General features: G+C 44.6%; 1 protein-coding gene across 2 annotated transcripts in view; it reads right to left on the bottom strand.

The window, feature by feature from the left end:
* Positions 1 to 4,676: 4,676 nt before the first annotated feature.
* The window catches only part of LOC146074712 (stimulated by retinoic acid gene 6 protein-like), a 43,154-nt gene continuing 23,971 nt past the window's right edge, over positions 4,677 to 23,859 (bottom strand). The window contains exons 13-17 of one of the 2 annotated variants that reach the window (XM_083183129.1): positions 23,638 to 23,755; positions 21,638 to 21,757; positions 19,037 to 19,200; positions 18,437 to 18,556; positions 4,677 to 6,169 (exon numbers count right to left, since the gene is read on the bottom strand). In XM_083183129.1, coding sequence (XP_083039255.1) covers positions 5,928 to 6,169; positions 18,437 to 18,556; positions 19,037 to 19,200; positions 21,638 to 21,757; positions 23,638 to 23,755 — 764 coding nt within the window. In that variant the 3' untranslated portion in view covers positions 4,677 to 5,927. Of the gene's footprint in view, positions 6,170 to 8,936; positions 9,510 to 18,436; positions 18,557 to 19,036; positions 19,201 to 21,637; positions 21,758 to 23,637; positions 23,756 to 23,859 lie in introns of those variants that run through there. The other variant, XR_014473452.1, reaches the window with a different exon arrangement.

Here is a 23,859-nt window from a genome sequence, read left to right as displayed (position 1 = left end):
TATCAATGTCTTGCCCACATACCACTATTATACAGCCTCCTGCTCTCATGCACCCTCACTCCCTCCCAGTGGGAGGAGACGCTCACCCACTGCCGGGAGCTGCATACTGTCCCCCACCCTCTTCCAGTTCTAGGGATGCCCATCGACCATCAATGATTTCAAATCATCGATGGTTTATGGCCGATGTTGAATACTTTTGCCATCGATGTGGGAGGACCAGATGGTTTCCCTACATCAATGGCAAAGGAGAACCAATCAAGTTTCAAATTTTCTTAAGGTGCCGGGACACGGAGCATAGCTCCGCCCCCCCCCCCCCCACACACACACACACACCCGGAAGTCCCGCCACCGAGTTCTGATTTACCCACGGCCTATTCAGTCAGATATATTGGATGACCATCGATAGTTACAACAGTCGATGGTTATCCAAGTAATATGTTACTACTATCGATGGCATGGTGCAAAATCGCCATCAATGCCAACCATCGATGGCGTCTGCACCAATGCCCATCCCTACTCTGCAACAGCCAAAAACCTTTACTACCCCTCATGCCCACACACCTCTATCACTGCCCTGCCTCCTGTTCTCCTGCCCCGTAACTTCCGCCAGTGGGGACCCGCTCACCCTGTGTTGCCCACATTCCCCTATCATGCTTTACCACCCAGCCTCCTGCTCTCATGCACCCTAACTCCCACCCAGTAGGAGGAGATACTGACTCTGACTCAGGGGCACCGTCCTGTACTCCTGTGCTGCCACGCTGGACCCTCACCCACTGGCAGAAGCTGCACAGTGTCCCCCACCCTCCTCTTTAGTCCCCCTTATGCCCACACACCCGTATCACTACCCAGCCTCCTGTTTTCCTGTGTCGTGACCTCCGCCACCTAAACAACACGCACACACACACCCCCACCCCCACCCACAAATGTCACTGTACCCTCCACACTATCAATGTACATCTTACTCTGTAACCGCTTTTTAATTAAACAAAACAATACACACCCCCTTCCAAATCATATGCTCTCTATTTAACACATTTCACCTATAACTCAAGTTGCAATACAGGCCATCTTTCATACAATTCTAACCATATTTCTCACAATACAAACATTCACAAATTAAGGGGGTGCAGCCCCTTACTACGGTGTGAAGAGCGCCAGTAGGGCGCGATGAATCACCTAGTTGTATATAAATGTGAAAAATAGGTGGCCACCTAAATTGTATACGAGCAAAAGTTTATAGATATTTTTATTTATTTAATTCTTTATATTGTGTTTATTGTACTTTGGTATATATTTCTTTACATTTTATTAAAAATATTACTTGATATAAACTGTGTGTATCATCAATTCAGTCATATATGCACCTTATGAAATATTAGTGCAGTTATTGGGATTTATTTTCCTTTTGTCTTGTAGATGGTGTTCTGCATTTCTGTAGGGTAAAAACCTTCTAATTAGGTATGATTACACAGTCACACCACCCCTTCTGCAGCTGAATAATACTGATTTTGTGTTGATTGGATAGAGAATTGATTATAGATTTTTTTAACTTACTCAGCGCCTAAAATTGGAGGGCAACCTCAAGAAATTAGCTTTAGGCATTTGCCTGGGGCGCCGGCCACTGGTGGGTGGCATTTGGGAGAAGCCCCCCCCCCCCCCCCTGGATCGAGGTGAGCGGTGCAACTCCCCCCCCCCCCCCCAAGCTCCTTCCCTCCCGTGGAGCGATGCGCCAGTTCTATGTGCTTTCTATCTTTGTACAGTAGGTATAATTGTTCAAAACTGTCCATAGATGATTTGGGTAGGGACAGTCACAGTCCTAATAATGAAATAATTGTTCCATTGGGTGGAATAGTTGTACCAACTGTCAGGAAGTTGACCCTGTCTACTATGGTGAGCATGTGCCATGTCACTAATATGTGTAGAAATTTAAAGGTGTTTTAGAATTGTCATGATTCTCGAGTGTTAAACACAATTCTGGTCAACATGGAAATCCCATACGGTATTTGACAACTCAATGTGCTCCACAACCCGATTTTGTATGATTCAGCAGACATGCACATCAATATGTGGCAGATCAATGGTTGGATGAATGTAGGTGTATGATGTCAAAAGACTTTCTCTGTGTCTTCTTTTCTGCCCACCCCTCAAACTAGATTAAAGGTACAAATGGTTGGGTGTTATCTGGCCCTATCTCTGCTACGTGTGTATATGTGTGTGGTGCAGCCCCAACGAAGTAACCATCACTGGCAGATACCGAATGCATACTTTCCCACATTGGGCTCCCAAAATGGGCATGTTCTCTGCAAAAGGGGGCTAAGACCATGCTGTGAGGAATTGATGAGTGCACACATAGAACGGTATTCAATGCCATGGTGAGGGGGTTTTCTACAGTGAGGATGGCTTATTTTCAGCAAGGAAAAGCGATCCTCGCTGTCAAACCCCCTTGCTGTATTCGATGTTTGGCCAGAATCCTCGCCGTCAGGAGACAACGAGTATCCCCTTAAACTGCAATGTTTGCCGCATATGCAGCAGGTCCACTGCATTTTGTGGCGAGCCTTGCCATTTTAATGGTCACACTTGCCGTTTTCACCTTGCCAAAAGGAACCAGGGAGGTGGAAACGGGCAGGGAGTTCAATACTCTGACGGCGAGCTATCGGCACTGCTTACCATCATAGCTCACCGTCAGAGCATTGAATACCCCTTATAGGCTATAGTGGCTGTGACCATGAAGCCCAGGTTCAAACTGAAACCTACGGCTTAGGTTCAACATTGGAAATCCATGTGCTGGTGGTGTTCATAGAGTTAGAGACTTGAGCTTTCAGCACAATATAAATCTATTAAGACAGTGAGTAGCTGGTAAACACTGAACTAATGTTCCCCAAGATTGGTAGATCACTTTAGACATCAAAGACAGTTGGGTGGTATCAATTGCAAAACAAGGCATTAAATGAATATTTGGTGTATGGACAACAATATTGGTTGAGTGTCAAAGAGAGATTTGTCAAATGATAGCCCAATAGTTGGAGTCATCACTATTATCTTTCCTTAAATTATAAAACAAAATTAAAGCAATTTTATTTCTTTAAAACAAAATGTATAATTTAAGAATACAACACATCTAATGAGGTGCATATGCTTTTTGATATGGAGGTAGGCAGAGATTTTTAATTGCTTAGGTTTATTTAGTGTCATACAAGTTTATTTATCAATTAATATTTGCAGTACCCACTAATATTATGTACCTACAGAGGCCTGCATTGCATCACCCCAATTTTGACTGCAACAGCAGCACCCATAGCGACCTATGACCGCTTTCTTGGCAAATTTATCAACTTTGTCAGCACTCACCACTCATGCCTGCACAGTCAACAAACCGCACATGAGCGGTAGTGCAACAGCTCCCCATAGTTTATGTGCATGCCCCACCAATGATGTAGAAGAGGATGCACTTTTATTATAATTTCTTGGCGATATTTTTTTTCTTTGGATGACAAATCTTGAAAATATTTACTTTGTCGGAAAGAGGACATGCATGTAAAGCCACACTGTACAACTTGCAATAAAGTGACATGGTTGTTCTTGAAAAGGTCTTGTCCCAATTAACAGCACAAAATAAAACAAAAGAAGTAAAGATATAAACAACAACAAAATCTGCATACTGCTGGAAAACAAGTTGCTCATCAGATGAGCCACAATCCTTATATAGAATAGGATAAAATAATAATGATTATAGAAATCTGTGATAACCAGTGACAGCTTCAATGGAGGGACTACAGCACAGTCCAAAATTTGAATAAGGGAGCCACACCCACTTCCATTCCAAACTGACAGTTGGTGTGGCTCCCCTATTTGATCTATGGACTTTGCTGCAGTCCCTCCTTTGGAGCCGCCACTGGACTGATAACATATTTGTTAGTTTACCTATTAACTGTCACTGCTGTCTTGGTATTAGTTACCAGAAGCATTCTGTCTTTGAACCTTCTTTGAGAAAGTAAGTAAGGTATAGAGAAACAAGTCACCTATTAGGGATAGTGGAACACAGCACCAAAATATTTTTTTAGGTTGAATACCCTTTATTATGATACTTGGCTGGCAGTAATTTGCATTTGCATCCATCAGTGTAACATGACTTTATAAAGAATGTTTAATGAGGAAAAGTAGGCCATGCCATCAGAAAAGGAATGTCTTTACCTAAAGATGCCACAACATTATGGCTCAATGGCCCTTATTCTACTCGGCTCGGTACGGCCCGCGTGCGGCCGTACCGCCGATGTTTTTGTTCTGCACATGCGCAGAGGTCATTCTGCGCATGTGCAGCCCCCTTCGCCGCAGACGGATTTCGTCCGCCGCAAAGGGGGCGTATAGGGGCGTGAGGGGCTTCAGCCCCTCATTACCCTATGTGTACGCCCCGCGTTTCATGGGCGTTCCCATGCAAACGCGGGGCGTATGCATGGTAATGAGGGCATGACGCCCTCATTACCATGACATGGGGGCGGAAAGCTGACGTCGCCGGATGTCAGCTTTCAGCCCCCTTTCAAGCTCCCACACGGACGATTGTCCGTGTGGTCTGAGCTTGCGGGAGCTGCCGCGGCGTGCGGGCCTGCCTTCGATGGTCGTCGACCATCGAAGGCAGGGGGCAGCTCCCACCATGGTGGAGGCGTAGCCTCCACCATTTTTGTGCGGATCGCCAGCCGTCCGTGTACGGACGGCCGTGGCGATCCGTCGGGTGGGCGGCCCTTGGTTTGTGCGGTCGGAGCCCCGTGTGCGGCTCTGACCGCACCAACCAGAATAAGGGCCAATATTAGGACCTAAATGTGTCCTGTGTCTTTTGGCTAATAAATGACTCTCTATAATTATCAACATTAAATACCTATTAAACACAGTGTGTTCACGGTTCCAGAGTGGTGGCAATAAGTGTGGATGGTTCCACTGTGATAATGGGTTCAAAAGGAAAAACAAGATTAACCGAAGCTAATCCCAACTGCTTCCTACGTGTGGTTCCTAGTGAGCTGCTGCTTAAGAGGGAGTAGTGCGTTCCCAATAAAATGCAATATACAGAGAAGAGGAGGGGTTAGGCAGCGCTCATGTAAAAATGTTTATGTAAAAGACAAGTGAATAAAATACAATTTAATGTGATGCTACACAAGCACATAAAAATTACTCAGGACCATTATATATACTGTATAACCATATATAGCCATAGGTGGAAACCTGCACTGGATCATGGGATAAAGTCCCTGTTTGTTGGAGTCCAAATGCCAAAGGATGTTGTAACACACTGGTTGCTGCTGGAGGTAGGAATCTGAAAAAGCTTCCAATTGATCCAAGATGGCAGAAGTCCTCACTAGAAACATGGCTATAATATTCAGGTGAGTAAAAAATGGTGAACGGCTCCATAAAGTTCAAGAAACCAAGTATCCAGCACATCAACAGGTAAATAAATAATCCTCATGGGATTGTCCTTAGGTCATATCAATGCATTTCGCTGCCCAAAACTGTCAGCTTGATCAAGCTGACAGTTTTGGGCAGCGAAATGCATTTGGGTGACCTCAAGACAATCCCACAAGGACTATGCAATTTACCTTTACCTGCTGATTCACTGGACAGTTCCAGTGTGGTAATGAGTGCAGATGGTTCCAGTGTGGTAATAAGTACTGATGGACTTGCTTATATATACCGAGTATGAGAAAACCGTAGCAATTACTATTAACCAATACAAAAGGCTGACATTTTTGCATGAAACATGTAGAGTATAGTATATTGAGAAAACTGATACATTATGGGAATATTTTGTATCCATAAACGTTTGAAATATGTAACATCGCCTTAAAGCATTTTCTTGTGTTGAACCATCAGCCACCAGTACTATATTCCTCTCTCTGTACAGCATACTCTTGGTTGCTTATATCACTTCCAAAGATGATTCTTTACATTTGAACATTAGCATATGTTGATGTTTCCATGTCTTTTTCTTTGAGCACCCATTTCATGCCACGGGACTGCAATACAGAGGTCAGTATCCTTTGCAAAACATCCTGACTTTGGGTACAGGAAGCAGAAATACAGGTATTTTGTTTCCTGTTCAGAATCAGTGCTGGGTTATTAATGAGGGTATAAGCCAAGTGCCATTTCCTGATTGTCTGTTTTTTCCTGTAGTTTTGAAGCACATCTGTAAGAAAATAATATCTAAATTAGAGAAGATATTTCAAATGTTCCATGTTCTTAAATTGCATTGCCTCACACAACAAAAATAAATAGCTATTTATGACAATACTATGCAGTCAGGACATAGGGATTTTCCATACAGTCCAAAGTTGGGCTTTTGCTGCGTGGCCTCTTATCTGGAACTAGCCACTTTGTTATAATTTGGTGATCCAGTTCTCTTCTCATAACCTGGTTGGGGTTGAGGAAGCTTATTTATTAAACACATACAGGTTGAGTATCCCGTATCCAAAATGCTTGGGACCAGGAGAATTTTGGATAACGGATTATTCCGTATTTCGGAATATTTTAATATTTCAATGATGTATTTTGAAGTATCTTGCATTTATGCTGTATAAACACATAATATACACACAAATATATTTTATTACCACATAAAATACACACAAATATATTTTAATTGTTCAAAAAACAAGGTTTCAAAACGTGAAACAAAATTTGTGTACTATCTCAGCACTGAATTTGAATGCCAAGCAATCATTGTCTTGCACATATATAGTGCCAGTTACATATCATGTCCCCAGTGATGCTGTTACAAATGTCCCCAGTGAGTTTTTAGCAAAAAAAAAAAAAATTTCACTTTCTGGAAAGTCCGTATTTCGGAATAATTTGGATAACGGATATTCGGATACGGGATACTCGACCTGTACACTATTTTTTTTTCAACGCTTGGTTGGTGGGAAGGAGGCTAAATAAATGTTGGTGCTATAACTGTCAGGGGTGATTGGGGAAATAACAGCGCTACTGTAGTGACATCCAGAACATAGGCTATACTTATATTCTGGGTTCCATTTATTATTCATTGACCATTTCATTCGACAATAATCCTTTCGTAGAAGACAGCAATCCCACGGTACTATATGGTCCTATCAGGGCAGCCATCAGAGGAAGGCTGCGGGTACTCCAGTCCCGGACCTAGACAGAAAGGGGGCCTAGGAGTGCAGTCTATCAAGTATAATTTGTCAGCATTTCACTTGACGCAATATACCTGTATAGGTTGAGTAGTGCGGCCAGTGCGGCGAACACGGGAGGTCTCACCGGGCATGCCAGGGGTTCGACAAGGAAGAGGGAGGGCCTGCCTATTTTGTCAGTCCCAGACCCACAATTTTTAATGGCAGCCCTGGGTCCTATTTTATACTACAAAACTAAAGAAAAATCATTCCTGTATGGGGCACTTGCAGACTTATTAATATTTTAGCAGCTGTTGCCTCTTGCAAGTGATCCATAATAATTCTATCTATAATAATTAATATATTATTAGAAACTAAAATAAGCAAAATAATGAATTAGTGTACCATGTGCTAAATAAAATTGTCTCTGTTATATATTATTAATCTTAAACCTCAGCTTATATTATGTTCATCCAGAATCTTAAAGGTAATATATTAGGTAAGGAGAGTTCATCATGTTCACTCTGTTTCCAAATGTACCACTCTGTGCATAGTTGTATAGATACTACTGTAATCTATCATTTGATTGCGGTGTACTGATGCAATAGTTAATGAAACAATCCTAATTCTGTTAATAAACATTGTATGTATTCAAGAAAACACTGTACATATTGAGATGAATGACATTCTTGTGGTTGCTCCATTGTAACAATGTATTTGAGCAGTAACAATATCCACTATTCTACCACAGGTGTCTGGAATTCGGTTCACAGGAGTCTACCATTTAAGGTCCATACACACCAGGCGTTTTTCCACCAGCGTGTATGTATAATGATGATGGAGAAAATCACTGGGCTTAAAAACGCTCAGTGCCTACACACTGAGCGTTTTTCGCTCATTTATTGATTTTTCCAGGGGGAAGGGGGGGGGGGGGGCGGCTTTCCATATCAGGACACTATGAAAAGCTGTCCACTCCATCACTCATCTGCTGGGAGAAGTTCGCACACAACAATATGTATCATAGTTGGGGCCGGATGTATTAAAATACATTGCCGCCCTTCGCGCCCCCCCCCCCCCCCCGCCGCGATGCCACCGCATATGTACTAACATATGCGGCTGGCATCGCAGTGCGGTGACGGAGGCCCCCCGCGATACCTGGAATGTGGTGTGCGGGGGGTCTCCGTCACCTCCCAGCCGGATCCTGCATCCCTTACGCGGCGTCACGCCGTGAACAGCTAAGCAAGCTGTCCCCGGCGCCTCCTCCTCCCCCCTGCAGCCGGAAGGACGTCCGGCTGCGTCACTAGGGGGAGGAGAGGTTTACCTTCCAGGGTCCAGGAGGACCCTTCAGGAAGGTAAGCCAGAGGGGGGGTCGGCGAGGCGGCGGGTTTGCGCCGGCGGGCGGCGAAAAGAAGCCCATAGGCTTCTATAGGGTATCGCCACCCAAAGGTGGCGATACCCTTCACTGCGGTATCATTTTTGATACATAGGAAAATGCGGTAAAACCGGGGTATTACCGCATTTTCCATTTGATACATCTCGCCCTTGGTGTCAAACCACTCCATTCTTTGTGGTCTATGGTACTCATCCATGAGTACCCAAATTTTCAAAACTTCCTAATCTAGCAGCAGGGAATTCCTCTTTACAATTTTTCTCAAGCATCTGAAAAAATGTTCAGTTGGTTCCTCAGAAGGCATCTTCAAGGTACAAGAGATTTGCAGACCAGTACAGAAGTACAGCTCCAGTATATAAAGCAGGGGTATCGGATATGGTGTTCTACTCGAAACCTCCTGTCATGATCTAGGAAAAAAATATATTTATTCTTACCTCTAAAGTGTCTCTCCAGACTGTCATGTCTGCTCTTCAGTTCTGTGTATTCCAGCCTGCTGCAGCTGGACTGCAATTATGCTTCCTAAAGGCCCCCATACATGCTGCAATAGCAGCGTGCAATGCGATGCGCGCTGCCGCTCCTGCTGCTTCCAAGCAGCTTCCACTCCTGCTGCTTCCAAGCAGCTTCCACTCCTGCTGCTTCCAAGCAGCTTCCACTCCTGCTGCTTCCATGCAGCTTCCACTCCTGCTGCCACTCTTCCTGCTTCCAAGCAGCTTCCACTTCTGCTGCCACTCTTGCTGCTTCCAAGCAGTTTCCACTCCTGCTGCCACTCTTGCTGCTTCCAAGCAGCTTCCACTCCAGCTGTCTCCAGTCAGCGTCTACTGCTGCTGTTTTACAGTCAGTAGAGATGGGTCGTTCGCAAATAAAGCAGATCTTTTGGACGGATCACTGTAAAGAGTGAGTGAGCTGCCGATCCTGAAAAAGGTGAGCCGTCATTCGTTTGCTTTCATTTTCAGTGTGTATAAACCCACCCTCCCCACCTGGTGATTACTAAGGAATTTAAGTACAGGGGAAATCTTGCGAGAGCTACCGAGCTCTCGCGAGATTTTATGCTTCATTATTATGAAATTAACCCTTTTTCAATGTGAGTTGTTGCTCCGTCTAAAAGATCCGGATCTTTACACGGATTGCCCTACTGGATCCTTTTTAAGTGAGCTGATTTGCCATCTCTAACAGTTAGCTTCCGCTCTTGTCTACCTGGTCCTCTACTGGCTCACCATTGTTGTCTGCAATCACTAAACTTCATCAACTGCTACTGCCTTACCTCCCAACATGACCTTTCCAGGAGGGGCAGAATGCTCTATTTCTGGACTTCCCTCTTGATTTATGATTGTCATCACATGTGGTGAAACACCTTGCTCATCAATGAACCTGTTCAAAACAGGTGATGGCAATCATACAGTACATTAACAGGGATGTCCAGGAACAGAGCATTGTGTTCCTACTGGAATGGGTCATGTTAGGAGGTATGTACTGCTCATCTATCATCGGTACCACTAAGCTTCTACCAGACATCTATCAGAAAGTCATCTTCGATACAGCCATCGGTGACCCAACATTGACCAACTGTTATCATCAGTGTACTTTCCTCCTGCGCCTGTGTTATGGTATTCCGGTGAGCTGCTACAACTCACCTGCAGTCATTGTTGTCTCCGACACCCTATTGATGGTCTATGGCACATCATATAAGTGAGCATTCATTCTTCAATCACTGTTGTCTCCAATATCCCATCGATGGGTCACATCATATCATGCTAATGAATATTAATACTTCAGTACCACAGTTCCAGCATCGATAATTCATCCAACATCGATACCACAGTCCTTCAACATCCATTCTTCAGTTCCACAGGTGCAGCATCGTTAGTTCATGTAACATTCATGTTCCATTGTCATGTCTATTGTCGTCATCAATTCTACTCACTCCGGTCATTACAATCTCTGAACTGTTACCATCGATGTTCTAATCATCAATGTATCATCTCCACCTCTGAGTGTCGAGTCATATTGAGTTTGAGACTGTACAGTTTGAGATACCTGTGTGGATATATAGAGGATTCTTGCTAAGTGTCCCAGCTGAAAACAGTAATTAACTGAGTAAGTGGGCCAGCGCACCAATGGTAAACAAACAATTCACGGCTTTTAATGCATCAACAACCAGAGATATCAAACATAGATACCGTTTCGGAGTTAGGGCACCTTCATCTTGGACTGCTCAACTAACAAATGACAGTCTGGCTATATATAGAGGCATGCATATGCCTCAACCAACATGGAGGACACACACCTTTGTCACATCACAAATAATTACCTGCAAGCCAGCAACAATGATCTGCCGGGGGGGGGGGGGTGGAAGTTCATATATGGGCTTTCTGCTAGTACAGGCATGTTAAACAGCAGGAAGTTACAAGCAATGCCTCTGTCCTGCTGAACCGCGAAGTGAGCGGCATTATGTCACAGCGCCTTACAGAAACCGTGTATTCAGGCGGCTCTTATGTGTCCCACAAGACCACAGCGTAGAGTGCATAGCCTAGTTAGTTCCGGGCTTATAAATTCTGTGCGTTTTTGATATTTTCTTTTTTTTTTAAATATTATTTTTTTCACTGTTTATTTCTTTTTTATTTTTTGTTTTGTAACACCATTATTCATTTATTTATTTATTATCCGTTATTGATTGCTTGCAGACCAGTCACAATGTTTTTGCTGGTTCTTCTGCTGTTTTTTGTCTAATAGCTTGGTTTAGTTGCCATAGGAACACACAGTATTTAAATGCCCGGAAGTAACTACGCTATGCAATCCACGTTGCGGTCCAGCGGGACTCATTAGAGCCCCTGAATAGACTGTTTCTGGAAGGCGCTGTGACGTCAAGTGGCTCATGCCGCGGTTCAGCAGGATGGAAGCATATAACTTCCTGCTGTTTATCATGCCTGTACTAGCGGAAAGCCCATATATGGACTTCTGCCCCCTGGCAGATCATTGTTACCGGCTTGCAGGTAATTATTTGTGATGTGACACAGGTGTCTCTCCTCAATGTTGGTTGAGGTATATGTATCTATATATAGCCAGACTTTGTCATTTGTTAGTTGAGCAGTCTAAGATGAAGGTGCCCTAACACCGAAACGGTATCGTTGACTGTTTGGAATTTTTTCCCGCATATATCTATGGAAGGGTGACCATGTTGGATATTTCTGTCTGTTGATGCATTAAAAGCTGTGAATTGTTTGTTTGGTGCTTGTGTAGTTTCATGGCGCCAGGTGCCGTGAAACTACACAATTGCCGTTTGTTTATCATTGGTGTGCTGGCCCACTTACTCAGCTACTTGCTGTTTTCAGCTGGGACACTTAGCAAGAATCCTCTATGTATTACCAGCACCCACCATTATTTATGCGATTTAGTACAAACTTTTTCTGTGTGAATATATAAATATGCTAATTGAAAGTCTATTACAAGCTGCCGCTGTCATCTTGCATACTTTGATAAAGACTTTATACTTTATTTATCCTGTTGTCCTGGTCCCGCCTTCAGGTTCTCCTTAATGTGATATTGGACATCTTAAACCCTTTACGGGCTCTAAGATTTATTCATACACCTGCCCTTATGCCTGAGGCTTCCCAGGGTCAGCCTCAACCCTCAGACGTCACACCTTCATCTCAAGGTTACTACCATGAAAATGAAGTCTCAATTCATTGGTCCCTTCATGATTCTTGAGGTGATCAAATTTCAAATACTTTCCATGTATCTTTGTTGAAACCTTTTGATGTTTGAATTCCGGCCAAATCATCAGAAATACAAACTGAGCACGGTGTCGAATTTGAAGTTTGTGAAATTTTGGATGCCCAAAATACTTCAGTTTTTAGTTGACTGGAAGGGCTATGGTCCTGAAGAGAGATCCTAGGTGCATGCCTTTGATGTACTTGCTCCTGTCCTTGTAATAGATTCTACCTTAAGAACCCATCTAAGTGTCAAGAGTCCACTCCTTAAAGGGCGGGTACTGTCACAGCCTTGCGGGTAGTCTGGGGCAGCCACACATACTCCCCTCTGCGGACGCATCGGTCCTTGCACTCATCCAGCACTTGGCTGCTGGGGTCCGGTGGTCAGGGGTAGCAGGCAGCATCCTGGTCTCCGGCGGATTCGGGAGGTGCTCATCCTGCAGCTCCCAGGATCAGGTGCTGCCATCTTTGCTGTTACTGAAGTCCTTGGTTCTAGCTCATGTCAAGGAGGAGAGTTTCTGTTTATTCGAGTTCTTCTGGTATCCCCAGATTTCATTATTTAGCCAATTCGTCAATCCTAAATTCCATAAGTAGTATTCAGAAATTCTCGGATTCCTTTATTAGTCAAGTCGGCAAATCTAAGTTAAGAGAAGTTTTTCAGCAATCCTGGATACTGTCCTATATTCAGCCATAGCTCCTATCACACCTTCTGGATTTATTGTGATTACTCCCAGTAGGGGGCCGCGACCCAGAGGCAGGCTGGGCCAGGGGGCAGGGTGCCTTGTGCCCCCCGGGCCACTTGGTTTCCAAGTGTCTTGGGCTGCCACTATAAAATGCAAATAGAGCCCTGGTGGTCCAGGGTACCACCGCTGCCTTTTCCAGGCTTTACGGCCCCCAGCCCGCTTGTGGAAGGTGATGGCCCCTCCAAACATGGCCATCACCTTCGAGGAGACAGACACTAGAGCTACTGTGGTACCTCTTGTGTCTGTGTAGGGATAACAGCGCTCCAAGCGCTACCCGGAAAAGCAGATTCGGATATCGCTAGCAATCTGTTTGAAAGGAATCCCATCAGAATCGTGGGTGCGCAGGGCCACGGGTAGGGGACACACATGGATGGGATGGATGTCGCATGGCCCCAGAAGCATTGAGTGGCAGGGAGGAGGAGGACGGAGGATCTTTTACAGTACATTCCATGAGGTACAGTATCTACCCTGCCTGCGTGTGATGTGAGGATGGATGGGAAGAGGAGGGGGCACTATATAATCTGTGTGTCTTTATTCATGTATGTGTGTGACTATGTAGGTTTGTGTGTACAAGTATCTGACTATGTATGTGTGACTGTATGAGTGTGAACAGTGGCGTAACTATGGAGGGTGCAGGGGGTGCAACTGCTATGGGGCCCGGGCCTTTGGGGGGCCCGAGGGCTAAGCAGGCATCCCCTGCACCCATTAGACCTTGCTTAGTAGGTAGCCGCAGTGCCGCCGTCCCTCCTGCTTCTTCCCTTGCCATCATTGCGCGCCGTACCTCCTCTTCTCCCCTCCGCCAGCAGCACCTTTGGTTTGCCTGAAGGGGAGGAGCTGGTCTGGCTTATCCAGCCTCTGCTCTCCCCTCTGTCTCCCTGATGCTGCCGGGGCTCAACGTCACTACCTGGTGACCAGCCCCGGCGCGAAAAAGGAATGCTGCGCTGCTGGCGCTGGCAAAGAGACCCGGTGGTGCCAGATATGAGGGGACACCACTGAAGACATATGCTGCCGCTGAGGGGACGCCAATTAGAGCATCTGCTGCCGAGGAGGGGAAGCCACTTAGGAGATCCGCTGCTGCTGTTTTCCCGGCGCCGATGTGGAGGTAACAAGCTCTATCTCTCTCTCCCCCTCCATTGCTCTGCCCCTATTCTTTCTCCTTCCCACCTCTTTCCCCAACTATCTCTTTCCTCCATGTCCCCTCCCTCCCTTCCCTCTCACCCCTCTCTCTTTCTACCCCCCCCCCCCATTCTGTCACTCTACTTGTCTATCCCTCCCTCCATCATTCTCTACCTCCTGGCCATACCCTCCCTTTCTCTCCGGCATTCAGAGATGCTGAAATAGATGGTAACTCCTGAGATAAGGGTTCACCTGACTCACAGGCTTGTTTAGCACAGTACAGAAAGAAGCTCTTGACTTTTTATATGGAGGGGGAGGGGGGCCCATAGCAAGATTTTGCTATGGGGCCCTAAGAGTTCTAGTTACGCCTCTGAGTGCGAATGTATGTGTGTCTGTATGTATAAGACATGTGTGTGTACTTTTGTGTAACTATGTATTTATATTGTATATATGTGTGACTGTATATAATAGTGTTTGTGTGTATGACACTGTGTATGTAATGGAGGCAGAACAACTGGCGGTGCAGCCGGTGTATTGCACCCTTTCGGGCCCACGCCAGCCCACCTTCCCTGCAACCAGGGCCACCAGTTTAGTAAAGCAGAGGGAGGCATTCTGGTGTGTGGCATTATGTGTAATGAACATTACGGTGTGTGGCATTATGTGTAATGGGTATTACGGTGTGTGCCATTATGTGTAATGGGCATTACGGTATGTGGCATTATGTGTAATGGACGTTACTTCAGCTTAATGGCACTCCCCCTTTTGAGTGACCACATCCCCTTTTCGGGTCGGTACTCTATACTTGCCCCCTAGGCTAAAAGTTGCCTGCCAGCCCCTGCCGCGACCTGCTGTCCAGATGCAGCAAAGTCAAAACCTCCTTGAGGGGGGTCCCCGGCTTACACCGCTGAGCAGTTAGAATCCACGCCCCCACAAAGGTGTCTAGCCAACACTCCCATTCAGCTAGTTGATGAGCAGATCCTATATTCTTTCTGAGAAGCTCTCACCACCTTAAATCCACCGAGTCCTGACACAGCAGTCTGAGACGGATCCTCAACCAACTCCAGGTTTGACAGTAGCTCACATTTCCCGTTTTGAGCTATTTTCAAACACAAAATGTCCTAGTGTGTATGGGCAGGCCATCCGCTGCCATCTGTTGTCCTGTATAACAGGATGAGTGAACCACAGTCCATAGTCTCCTACTATGGAGATCTCTGGGCTGGCTGATTTTCACAACCTCTTTCATAAGCCAAAACACCCAGTGTGTATGCACCTTAAAATGCTGGATGAGCATAATATAAGCTGAGGTTTAAGATGAATAATATATAACAGAGACAACAGATAGCGGAGCTAATTTTTATTGTATTTTTTTCACCAATGTCACTTATTTACTTATTTAGCACATTGTACACATTTTATTATTTCACTGATTTTAGTTTCTAATTATGAAAGAAAGTTCTGTTTTAAATATGTTATTATGGGTCACTTGTAAGAGACAACTTCTAAAATACTAAAGGTCTGCAGGTGCCCAATAAAGGAATAATTTTATTTTGTTTTTCGTAATCTATTTCATATTCCTAGGTACACCTCCCCATGACGAATTGGATAAGTATTAATAATGAGAGATAGGGGGAAGGTTTAGCACATATTATAGTCTGTGTGGATTATAACTTTTATTGTTAAATCAGTGGTGTATTTATAATGGGTACATGGAGTCCCAGGGGGGGCCTATATCATGCACACTGCACCTATTTCTTAATACTTACCCCGATGAAGGCAGCTGTGCTGTCAGAAACAGCGGAAAAATGGTGTGGCAACCATTTTTCCAGAGGCCTGCGCATGCGCAATAGAGTCTGAGTGCTCTAGTGCTCAGACTTTATTGTGCTGGGCGGCCTGGATGCTGTAGCCAGGAGGGAACCCGGCCGGAGGAGGCTGCACATGGGCCTCCTCCAACCTTGAAGAGCCTCTGAATCCTATTATATACCGACAAAATTTAATGTGAGTGCCAAATGCAGTTCTGATAAAAGGTTAATTTTCCCACCAAACATATCTTAAAAATAAATTAAAAAAAGGGTACTTATGTAGTATCTGGGCTGCCGATTTTGTGATTGTTTGCCTTACCTTAAGGCATACAATCAGATGCGATGCGATTCGATGCGATTTTGCATAGGATTCAATGTTAAGAAGGTCCTGTTCATTTCCCCACTATCCAAGTGGGCATATAGTTGATTTTATATAGCGTGGCGAGCGCAGCGAGCCACCGAGCCCGAAGCGCGGCGAGCGAAGCGAGCCCCGCGAGGGGACGCATATTTCTTAAAAAGTATTCTGTGTCCCCTCGCGGGGCTCGCTACGCTCGCCACGCTTCGGGCTCGGTGGCTCGCTACGCTCGCCACAGGTTTATATCCAACTCCATGCCCACTTGGATAGTGGGGAAAGGAAAAGGACCCCTTTTTCCCATTGAATTCTATGTTAAAATGGACTCAGACCATTTTAACATTGAATCCTATGGAAAAATCTTGACCATCGCATCGCATACGATTTGGTCGCATGCGATGCGATCCGATCCGATTTCTAAATCGGACGCCCAGATACTACATAAGTACCAAAAAAAAGATTACATTGATTGCATTTGACAGTTACCTCTACTGTAGTAAAATTCTAATTTACCTCACAACCTGGAATTTCAAAAGTTCAAGTGGATTTATAATATCAATGGCTGTTTTAGGATCTCCCTAAACCCACTTATATTCCTGCTGCATCTGTCTTTTGACATTGATAAATTACATAAATTTTAATCACACCTAAAATGTATTTTCTATTACTTAAACGTACATTGCCTGTCACCCATCAAATGGATGCACTATCTGGGGCTGATGTGTAGTGAGCACTATGCCAGCTTGTGTAGCACATATTCTGAGCAGATAGTGAATACCGACATATGTGTCTAGGCCTACTTGTGTAATTTTCCACTTACATTTGCTAGCACGTAGAGAGGCTGGACAGGCATTTTAACATAGGTCGAGTACAGTGACATACCTCCCAACAGTCCCTATTTTAGCGGGACAGTCCCGATTATTATGGCCTGTCCCGCTGTCCCACCCGCGGGCGGCAGTGTCCCGCAAAGAGGGGGGGGGGCTGTTGGGACTCCCCCCTGTCGGCTGCTAAGCAGCGGGGAATAAACGCTATTCTATTCCCCCAGCCAGGGGGCTTGGGGCAGGGCTAGAGGCTCACAGAGCCTCTGGGTCATGCCCCCATAGCGGCAAAATGGGGGTGTGGCCTCACGGGAGAGCTGCGAGTATAGATCACGCCCCTGAAATTAGCCCCCCCCCCCCCCCCCCCCCCCCGAAAATTTTGGCGCACATCAGCAGTGTCCCGGGTTGGTCGACCAGAAAGTTGGGAGGTATGCAGTGGGGCAATATTTACACAGATGAGGCAGGGTCTCATCTGTGTAAACACATATTTACACCTGTTAGCATTTGTATCCTTAGCACATACTATAAGGTATGAGCATATACAGGTTGATTACTTGTCACAAACTATAGCCTTTATTCAGATCACAGTATAAATTTGTTTGGAAAATGGGCAAAACCATGTGCACTGCAGGTGGGGCAGATGTAAGATGTGCAGAAAGAGTTAGATTTGTGTGAGTTATTTTGTTTCTGTGCAGGGTAAATACTGGCTGCATTATTTTTACACTGCAATTTAGATTTCAGTTTCAACACACCCCACCCAAATGTAGCACATGTTACATCTGTCCCACCTGCAGTGCACATGGTTTTGCCCATTTTCCAAACAAATTTGTACTGCAATCAGATGTGGATAAGGGCCTATGTGCATATGCAGCAGTGGCTGGTAACTTTCAGCCCAGGAGGCAAGCACAAGTAAGTGTCCGCAGCCTTTCTACCAGCACACTGCAACAGAGAATGAGTTTGACAAAAGCCGTGCTGGTGTGGTATACCTAATGTGGGTGGCATTTGGTCATTAAAAAATATCAAACTGTTATGTAAAAAAAAAAACTATAAAACATACAATGCCTACTGGCAACAGAGAGCTTTTATCTGACCTCTACACAATAATCGGATTTAAAATAAAACACCAAAACTGACCCCTCATTTGCTCTAGGATGTCAGATCTGACCCCACCTCCATTATTTCATAATATTTCCCCAGAACTGAACCTCCTACCTCATTAAAAATCAGTGGGCAGATATTATAACTGCTTTATCCTATATTTAGATTGCCTTACATTAGCCAAATTGTTGAACTATAATTTCCTTGACTATCAATGTTTGTGAGCGATGTACTGATAAAAAAATTTTTGTTGGATTCTTTATTGGTCCTTTTTTTTTTTTTAATCAATCTTGATTTATACCTGGAGGTTTGTAATGTCTTCCTGACAGGGTATCTTGTGTAAGAAAATGGCAAAAGGACAGAGCTACAGGATGAGTATGATAGAGGTCCACCTTGAGCATGCCAATCCATGTATTATATCCTAGGACACAAGAAACAGAACATAATCAGCTTATATCCTATATTTGATGTTCTCCTATACTGGTATGCAGATATTGTCAAGTGTCTATCCGAGTCCCTAGACATGACGAGAGACATATTAGTGCAGTCTTAATAAGAAGAATGATGCTCAAGTCACTCACTTGTAATAGCATTTTTAATTTTCATCAAAGTAAATTGTATAAGGAATTCACAAACATGTAATGGACTAATGCAGACAGGCAGGTTTCCAAGCAGCATGTTAATTAAACACAATGTAAGACACTATGAGAAGTTGAGAATGGGTACAAATAATTTGCTTACCAACGAGGAGGCATATTCTTTTCTGGGTTTAATCATGTGACTGAGTTTTTAATGTATACCTGAAGACCTGTCTTGTGATACTATGATAGCTTAAATTGTATGGGTGCAAAAGTTCAGGACCACAATATCATTAGGTAGGTTCAAGATGAATGGTACTTACCCATATCAGCACCTTCATATCCTCTTGGGAAGAGTGGGCGGTCAATTCTTGCTAGCAGCCAGCTACCCAACAATGTATTCAATATGACTCTGATCAAACATGCTCCCAATCCAACGACAGCCGAATAGAACATGAAGAAATAGCTGAAGTTCTGAAATCCTCTCCTAGACAAAAAAAAAACACAACTGTCAAGGACAAAGTAAGAATTTCTAGTGGGTGACAGGGGGAGGCAGAGGGTGACAGGGAGAAGCAGCCGATGGCAGATAGAGACACATAGTGACAAGTAGTAGCGATGGCAGACAAGGAGAGTCAGTGGGTGACAAGAACACAATCCTGCACACAATCCTGTGCTATGTAGAGAACAGGGGGTGCACCTTGGGATGGATGTTGAAAGAAGAGTGCGCTACTGCAAAGACTCTAGTCTCTGTCTTCCAGGGATGCCATATCCCAAGATGGCCACTGAGAGCACTACTCAACATATGCATGTCATCTTTTTTTCTTTACTGTGTAAGACTGTGCAGTGACTGTGCAGTGACTTAGCTCCTATGAAAGACCTGTATAATACCGGCCAGACAACGGTTTCAGCCTCCCTGTACAGCTAACCATATACACTCACCATCTGTTGTGCTGGATAAAATCAAGATTAGGGATGGCCATTGTTGCCTTTGCCATCGATGTTTACTATCGTTGGCAAAAGTGCAACTGACCATCGATGGTCCATAACTATGCAATGGATGACCATCTATGTTTTTACATATAGATTGTCATCCATTTTCTCTGACTGATTGGCCTGTGGGCCAATCAAAATATAGGGGCCGGCTGCACGGGTGTCCTGGGCGGAGCTATACTCTGTGTATCAGGAAAAATGAAAACAAAACTATTTGTTTAACCTTGACATCGATGATGGGAAACCATCTGGTTCTCCCCTATTGATGGCAAAACTATTAGACATCGGCCATCAGCCATCGATGTTTTCTAATCATTGATGGTCTATGGCCATCCCTAATCCAGATCTGCTTAAGCTCCACTCCATTACCACTAGTGTACATGTAAGAGTGAGTTATCCACTGGTGCGTGCCTGTATATCTCTGCAATATCAACTCCTGCACACAAATAATTTCCAACAGCAGAAACACAGCGTCCTCTGCCCTGTCAGAGAGAGGGGTCCCCATTCCCTCTGCTTTTCTTAATTTGGAACTCAGGCAAGCAGGATCTGACAGCACCTATTACACTAGCTGGAAGCGGACTTTACTTCACATACAGCTGTGATTCAGGAAGAATTGACAGCTTTCTGCAAATTAATGGCAGTACGAGGCTGTAGTCATCAGCGCTGATAGGCAGCTGATACCCTCTTGCTGCAACAATTAAATTCTGTCCCTGGTGCAGCCCATGAAAAGGGTACTATGGGCACTAAAAAAGCTTCTCTTTTCTAAACGCCAAATTTTGGGGGGCAACTCCATGCCAAGCATTAATGGCATTGTGCTGCTGGAATGATATAGGAATGCATATCATGGAGATACATTACAATCACAACATTAACCATTTTACGTTGCACCATATAGGGGTGCACAACAATGAGTGCCAATATATTCATGAAGATTAAGGTAATCTCTCACTTTAGTAAAACATTTTAGATGATGGACAGGATGAGCTAATAGTATTAGAATATCCTGCTGTAATGCTATTTTCTAATGCTGCTGTCATATTAGAACTTCCACATACATATTTGCTGCTTTCTTGTTGGAAATATTGGAATACATGCTAGAATATATTGTGAGGTGCCAGTATATAGTTAAATGCAAGTTGGCTGTAATTAATACCACTGATTTACTGAATGTGCTGATTCACTCCATATGCTTGGTGTCATAACAGTCTTCATTATTAGTCATACTTATCGATTTTCCAGCATAGGGGGTGTTGCATAGTCATAAATGGGCGGTGCAGGATCATGCACATGTTATTGAGTCATCACGGCCCTGTCCCCTATTATACAATTCAGCCCCAAGGTTGCCCACTTTCACGGACGTCTGCGGGGCAATGGAGTTTGGCTCACTCATTTTTGCCTACATTGCATCCACTTGTGCCCCTTCACCCTCAATTGGATATATGACTCAGTTGCGTACATCTTATTGGGACTACACACATAGCTATTTCTAGCCATTTTCTAAGCGATCTGACTAGATCGCTTAGAAAATCACCCTACATCGCTGTGTGTGTGTAGGGGCCATAGCGATAGTGGTGCACAGCCCCACACATTGCTATCGCTGGTAGAATAAGAATGAGCAGGGACCATAAATCTAGTCATCACCAGTGTTCTTATACTGGAGAACACTGGCAATACAGCTTGCTCAGAATACAGCGCTACACATCGCTCTGTGTGTGTGTGTGCTAAGCAGTGCTGGGTGCTGAGCCACCTGTGCGATCTAGCATTGCTCAGATCGCTCTGCACACTTGCTACTAGGTGTAGGCCCCATTAGTGTTGCCCATAGTTTAATACGCTCAGCTCCAGGTCATGAGCAGAGAAAAACACACAAGCTCTATTCACAAAACTGACTTGTGTTCCACTCTACATCAGCCTCCAAGGGTCATAGTAAGAAGTACCTGTTGTTGATGGCCAATGGTTTGTTCTTATCAGTGGGTGATATTTTATCTTGTAGAAAAAGAAATTGAGCAGCCAGGATCTGGGAAATAGTGACAGCTACCATGAGGACTATTCCCAGCCTACAACAAGAAATAGAGTTAGAAAAAACTAACATCAAACCCGAAACACCAAAGATATACTACGAAGTATAAAAAGTGAACAGTAGTAATATGAATATAATATGTTAATCTTCTATGTATAGAATGCCTAGGTGTCTTGAAAACTATACTGGTAGAATTTTCCTGTTCTGTATTAAATGTATCATTTTAATATTCTTGATGTTTACAGGTATCTATTACAGCACTTTTTTTTAATCCAATACATACAAATATTAGACACTAGGTGGCATTAACTGTTCTTTCAATGGTGTTTATTTAATAAGATAGAAATTTTATTGACGATGGGATGTTGACCATAGCAACCAATCAGTATCGACTTATCACATCTTATTCACATCTTCGAGAAGATCATAGAATGACCATAGCAACATCCCATCTTCAACAGAACTCCCATCTTAGTAGTAGTAGTAGTAGTTCATTTATATAGCTGGTAGAACTAAAATCAGCATCAGTTCTGAAGTAGGTGTCGAAATTGTCGAGGAGACTGAAGATGAAGTAGAGGAAGGGAAGAACAGGACAGGTGCACTTAGTAAATAAACCCCAATATGTGCAAAAAATAATTCAGTGGTTTGCACATATTTCAGGAAACTCATCACCCTCAATAGATATAGCCAAAATTATACGAGAAATTCTGTAATAACCTTGGGCCTGATTACCTTACACAGAGGCATAGGGAGGGTGGAGCAGGTGGAGCACAAGTTCCGGGCGCCGAAAGCTCATAGGGCGCCGGAGCCGTGCACCGCAATGGCATCCCTGCCCTCCCTGTGTGCCTTAAGCCGGTAACTACCTGCTCCGATGGGGAGAGCAGCGGCAGAAGAGGACCTGCTGCCGCCCTGTGCTGGTGGCGGCAGCAGGGACAGAGGGAGGAGGAGATGACCCGCTGCTTCCCATAGACCAGGCATTCCCAACCACGGTCCTCAAGGCACACCAACAGTGCAGGTTTTAGTGATATCCAGGCTTCAGCACAGATGGTTTAATCAGAATCACTCAGGTACTAATTAAGTCACCTGTGCTCAAGCCTGGATATAACTAAAACCTGCACTGTTGGTGTGCCTTGAGAACCGTGGTTGGAAATGCCTGCCATAGACGCTCCCTCCCAAGCCAGTCTCTGTGGACTGGAGGAGGGAGAGAGGACCTGCTGCCGCTCTGTGCTAGCAGTGGCAGCAGGGAGAGAGGGATGAGGAGATGAGCTGCTGCTGCCCATAGATGCTCCCTCCCAAGCCAGTCTCTGTGGCGGAGGGAGAGTCTGAGGACCTGTTGTTGCCCAGAGCTGATGGAGGAAGATCAGGGAGAGGACTATGTACCGAGTCTGACGCCAGGCAGATCTCCTGCAGCACTCCCGGCCCCACTGCTTAATGAAAGCACTGCTCTTCTGGGGACACCTGCAGGTATTGGGGGGGGGGGGGGGTTTGTTTATCTGCGTGCCCCTGGTCTTTGTACCCTATAGAAAGTAAAATGGCAGTTTGGCCCAGACCCACCGGGGGGGGGGGGGGGGGGGCTTCCATCTGAGAGCCTGCGGGGTGTCCATCTGAGAGCCTGTGGGGGGGACGGGGGACACTGTGGTACCTAGCTACACCCCTGACCTTACCAAAATCAGCTTTCCACATCATGAGTCGCTAAATACGAAGGCTTACACCATCGGGAGAATACAAATCTGTAAACACAGCAAATTAGTAAATCTGCCCTATTTACGAATTGTATTTTCCTGATGCCGGTCATATGAATTCATACCCGGCATTGGTCGTATTTGGGGATGTAAGTAAATAACCCTGCATTTATTTTAGTTGCAGTATGACAAACAGTATGTGAGAAATACAGACAAGCTATGTTAGGTTTCTTACATTGTGTATCCGAGCACCTGTAGAATCATCATTCCATTTCCCTGCTGTATCGGGATAACTAACCAGAATGCTATAATAAGGCTTATTAAGAAGAACATGATGTGCAGTAGAAAGTATCCTAGAAGCATATGTAAAGGAGACAAAAATAATGTATTATTATACAGTAAGCCAGAATGTTGTCTGTCAGATGAGTGGTCCCATTTGTACTTGATGGTTTTCACT

The sequence above is a fragment of the Crinia signifera genome, chromosome 4, assembly GCF_055691185.1.
Source record: "Crinia signifera chromosome 4, ASM5569118v1, whole genome shotgun sequence".
In the NCBI taxonomy this organism is placed as follows: Eukaryota; Metazoa; Chordata; class Amphibia; order Anura; family Myobatrachidae; genus Crinia; species Crinia signifera.
The sequence above is the reverse complement of the archived record's forward strand: the minus strand, read 5'-3'. Positions and strand labels throughout refer to the sequence as shown.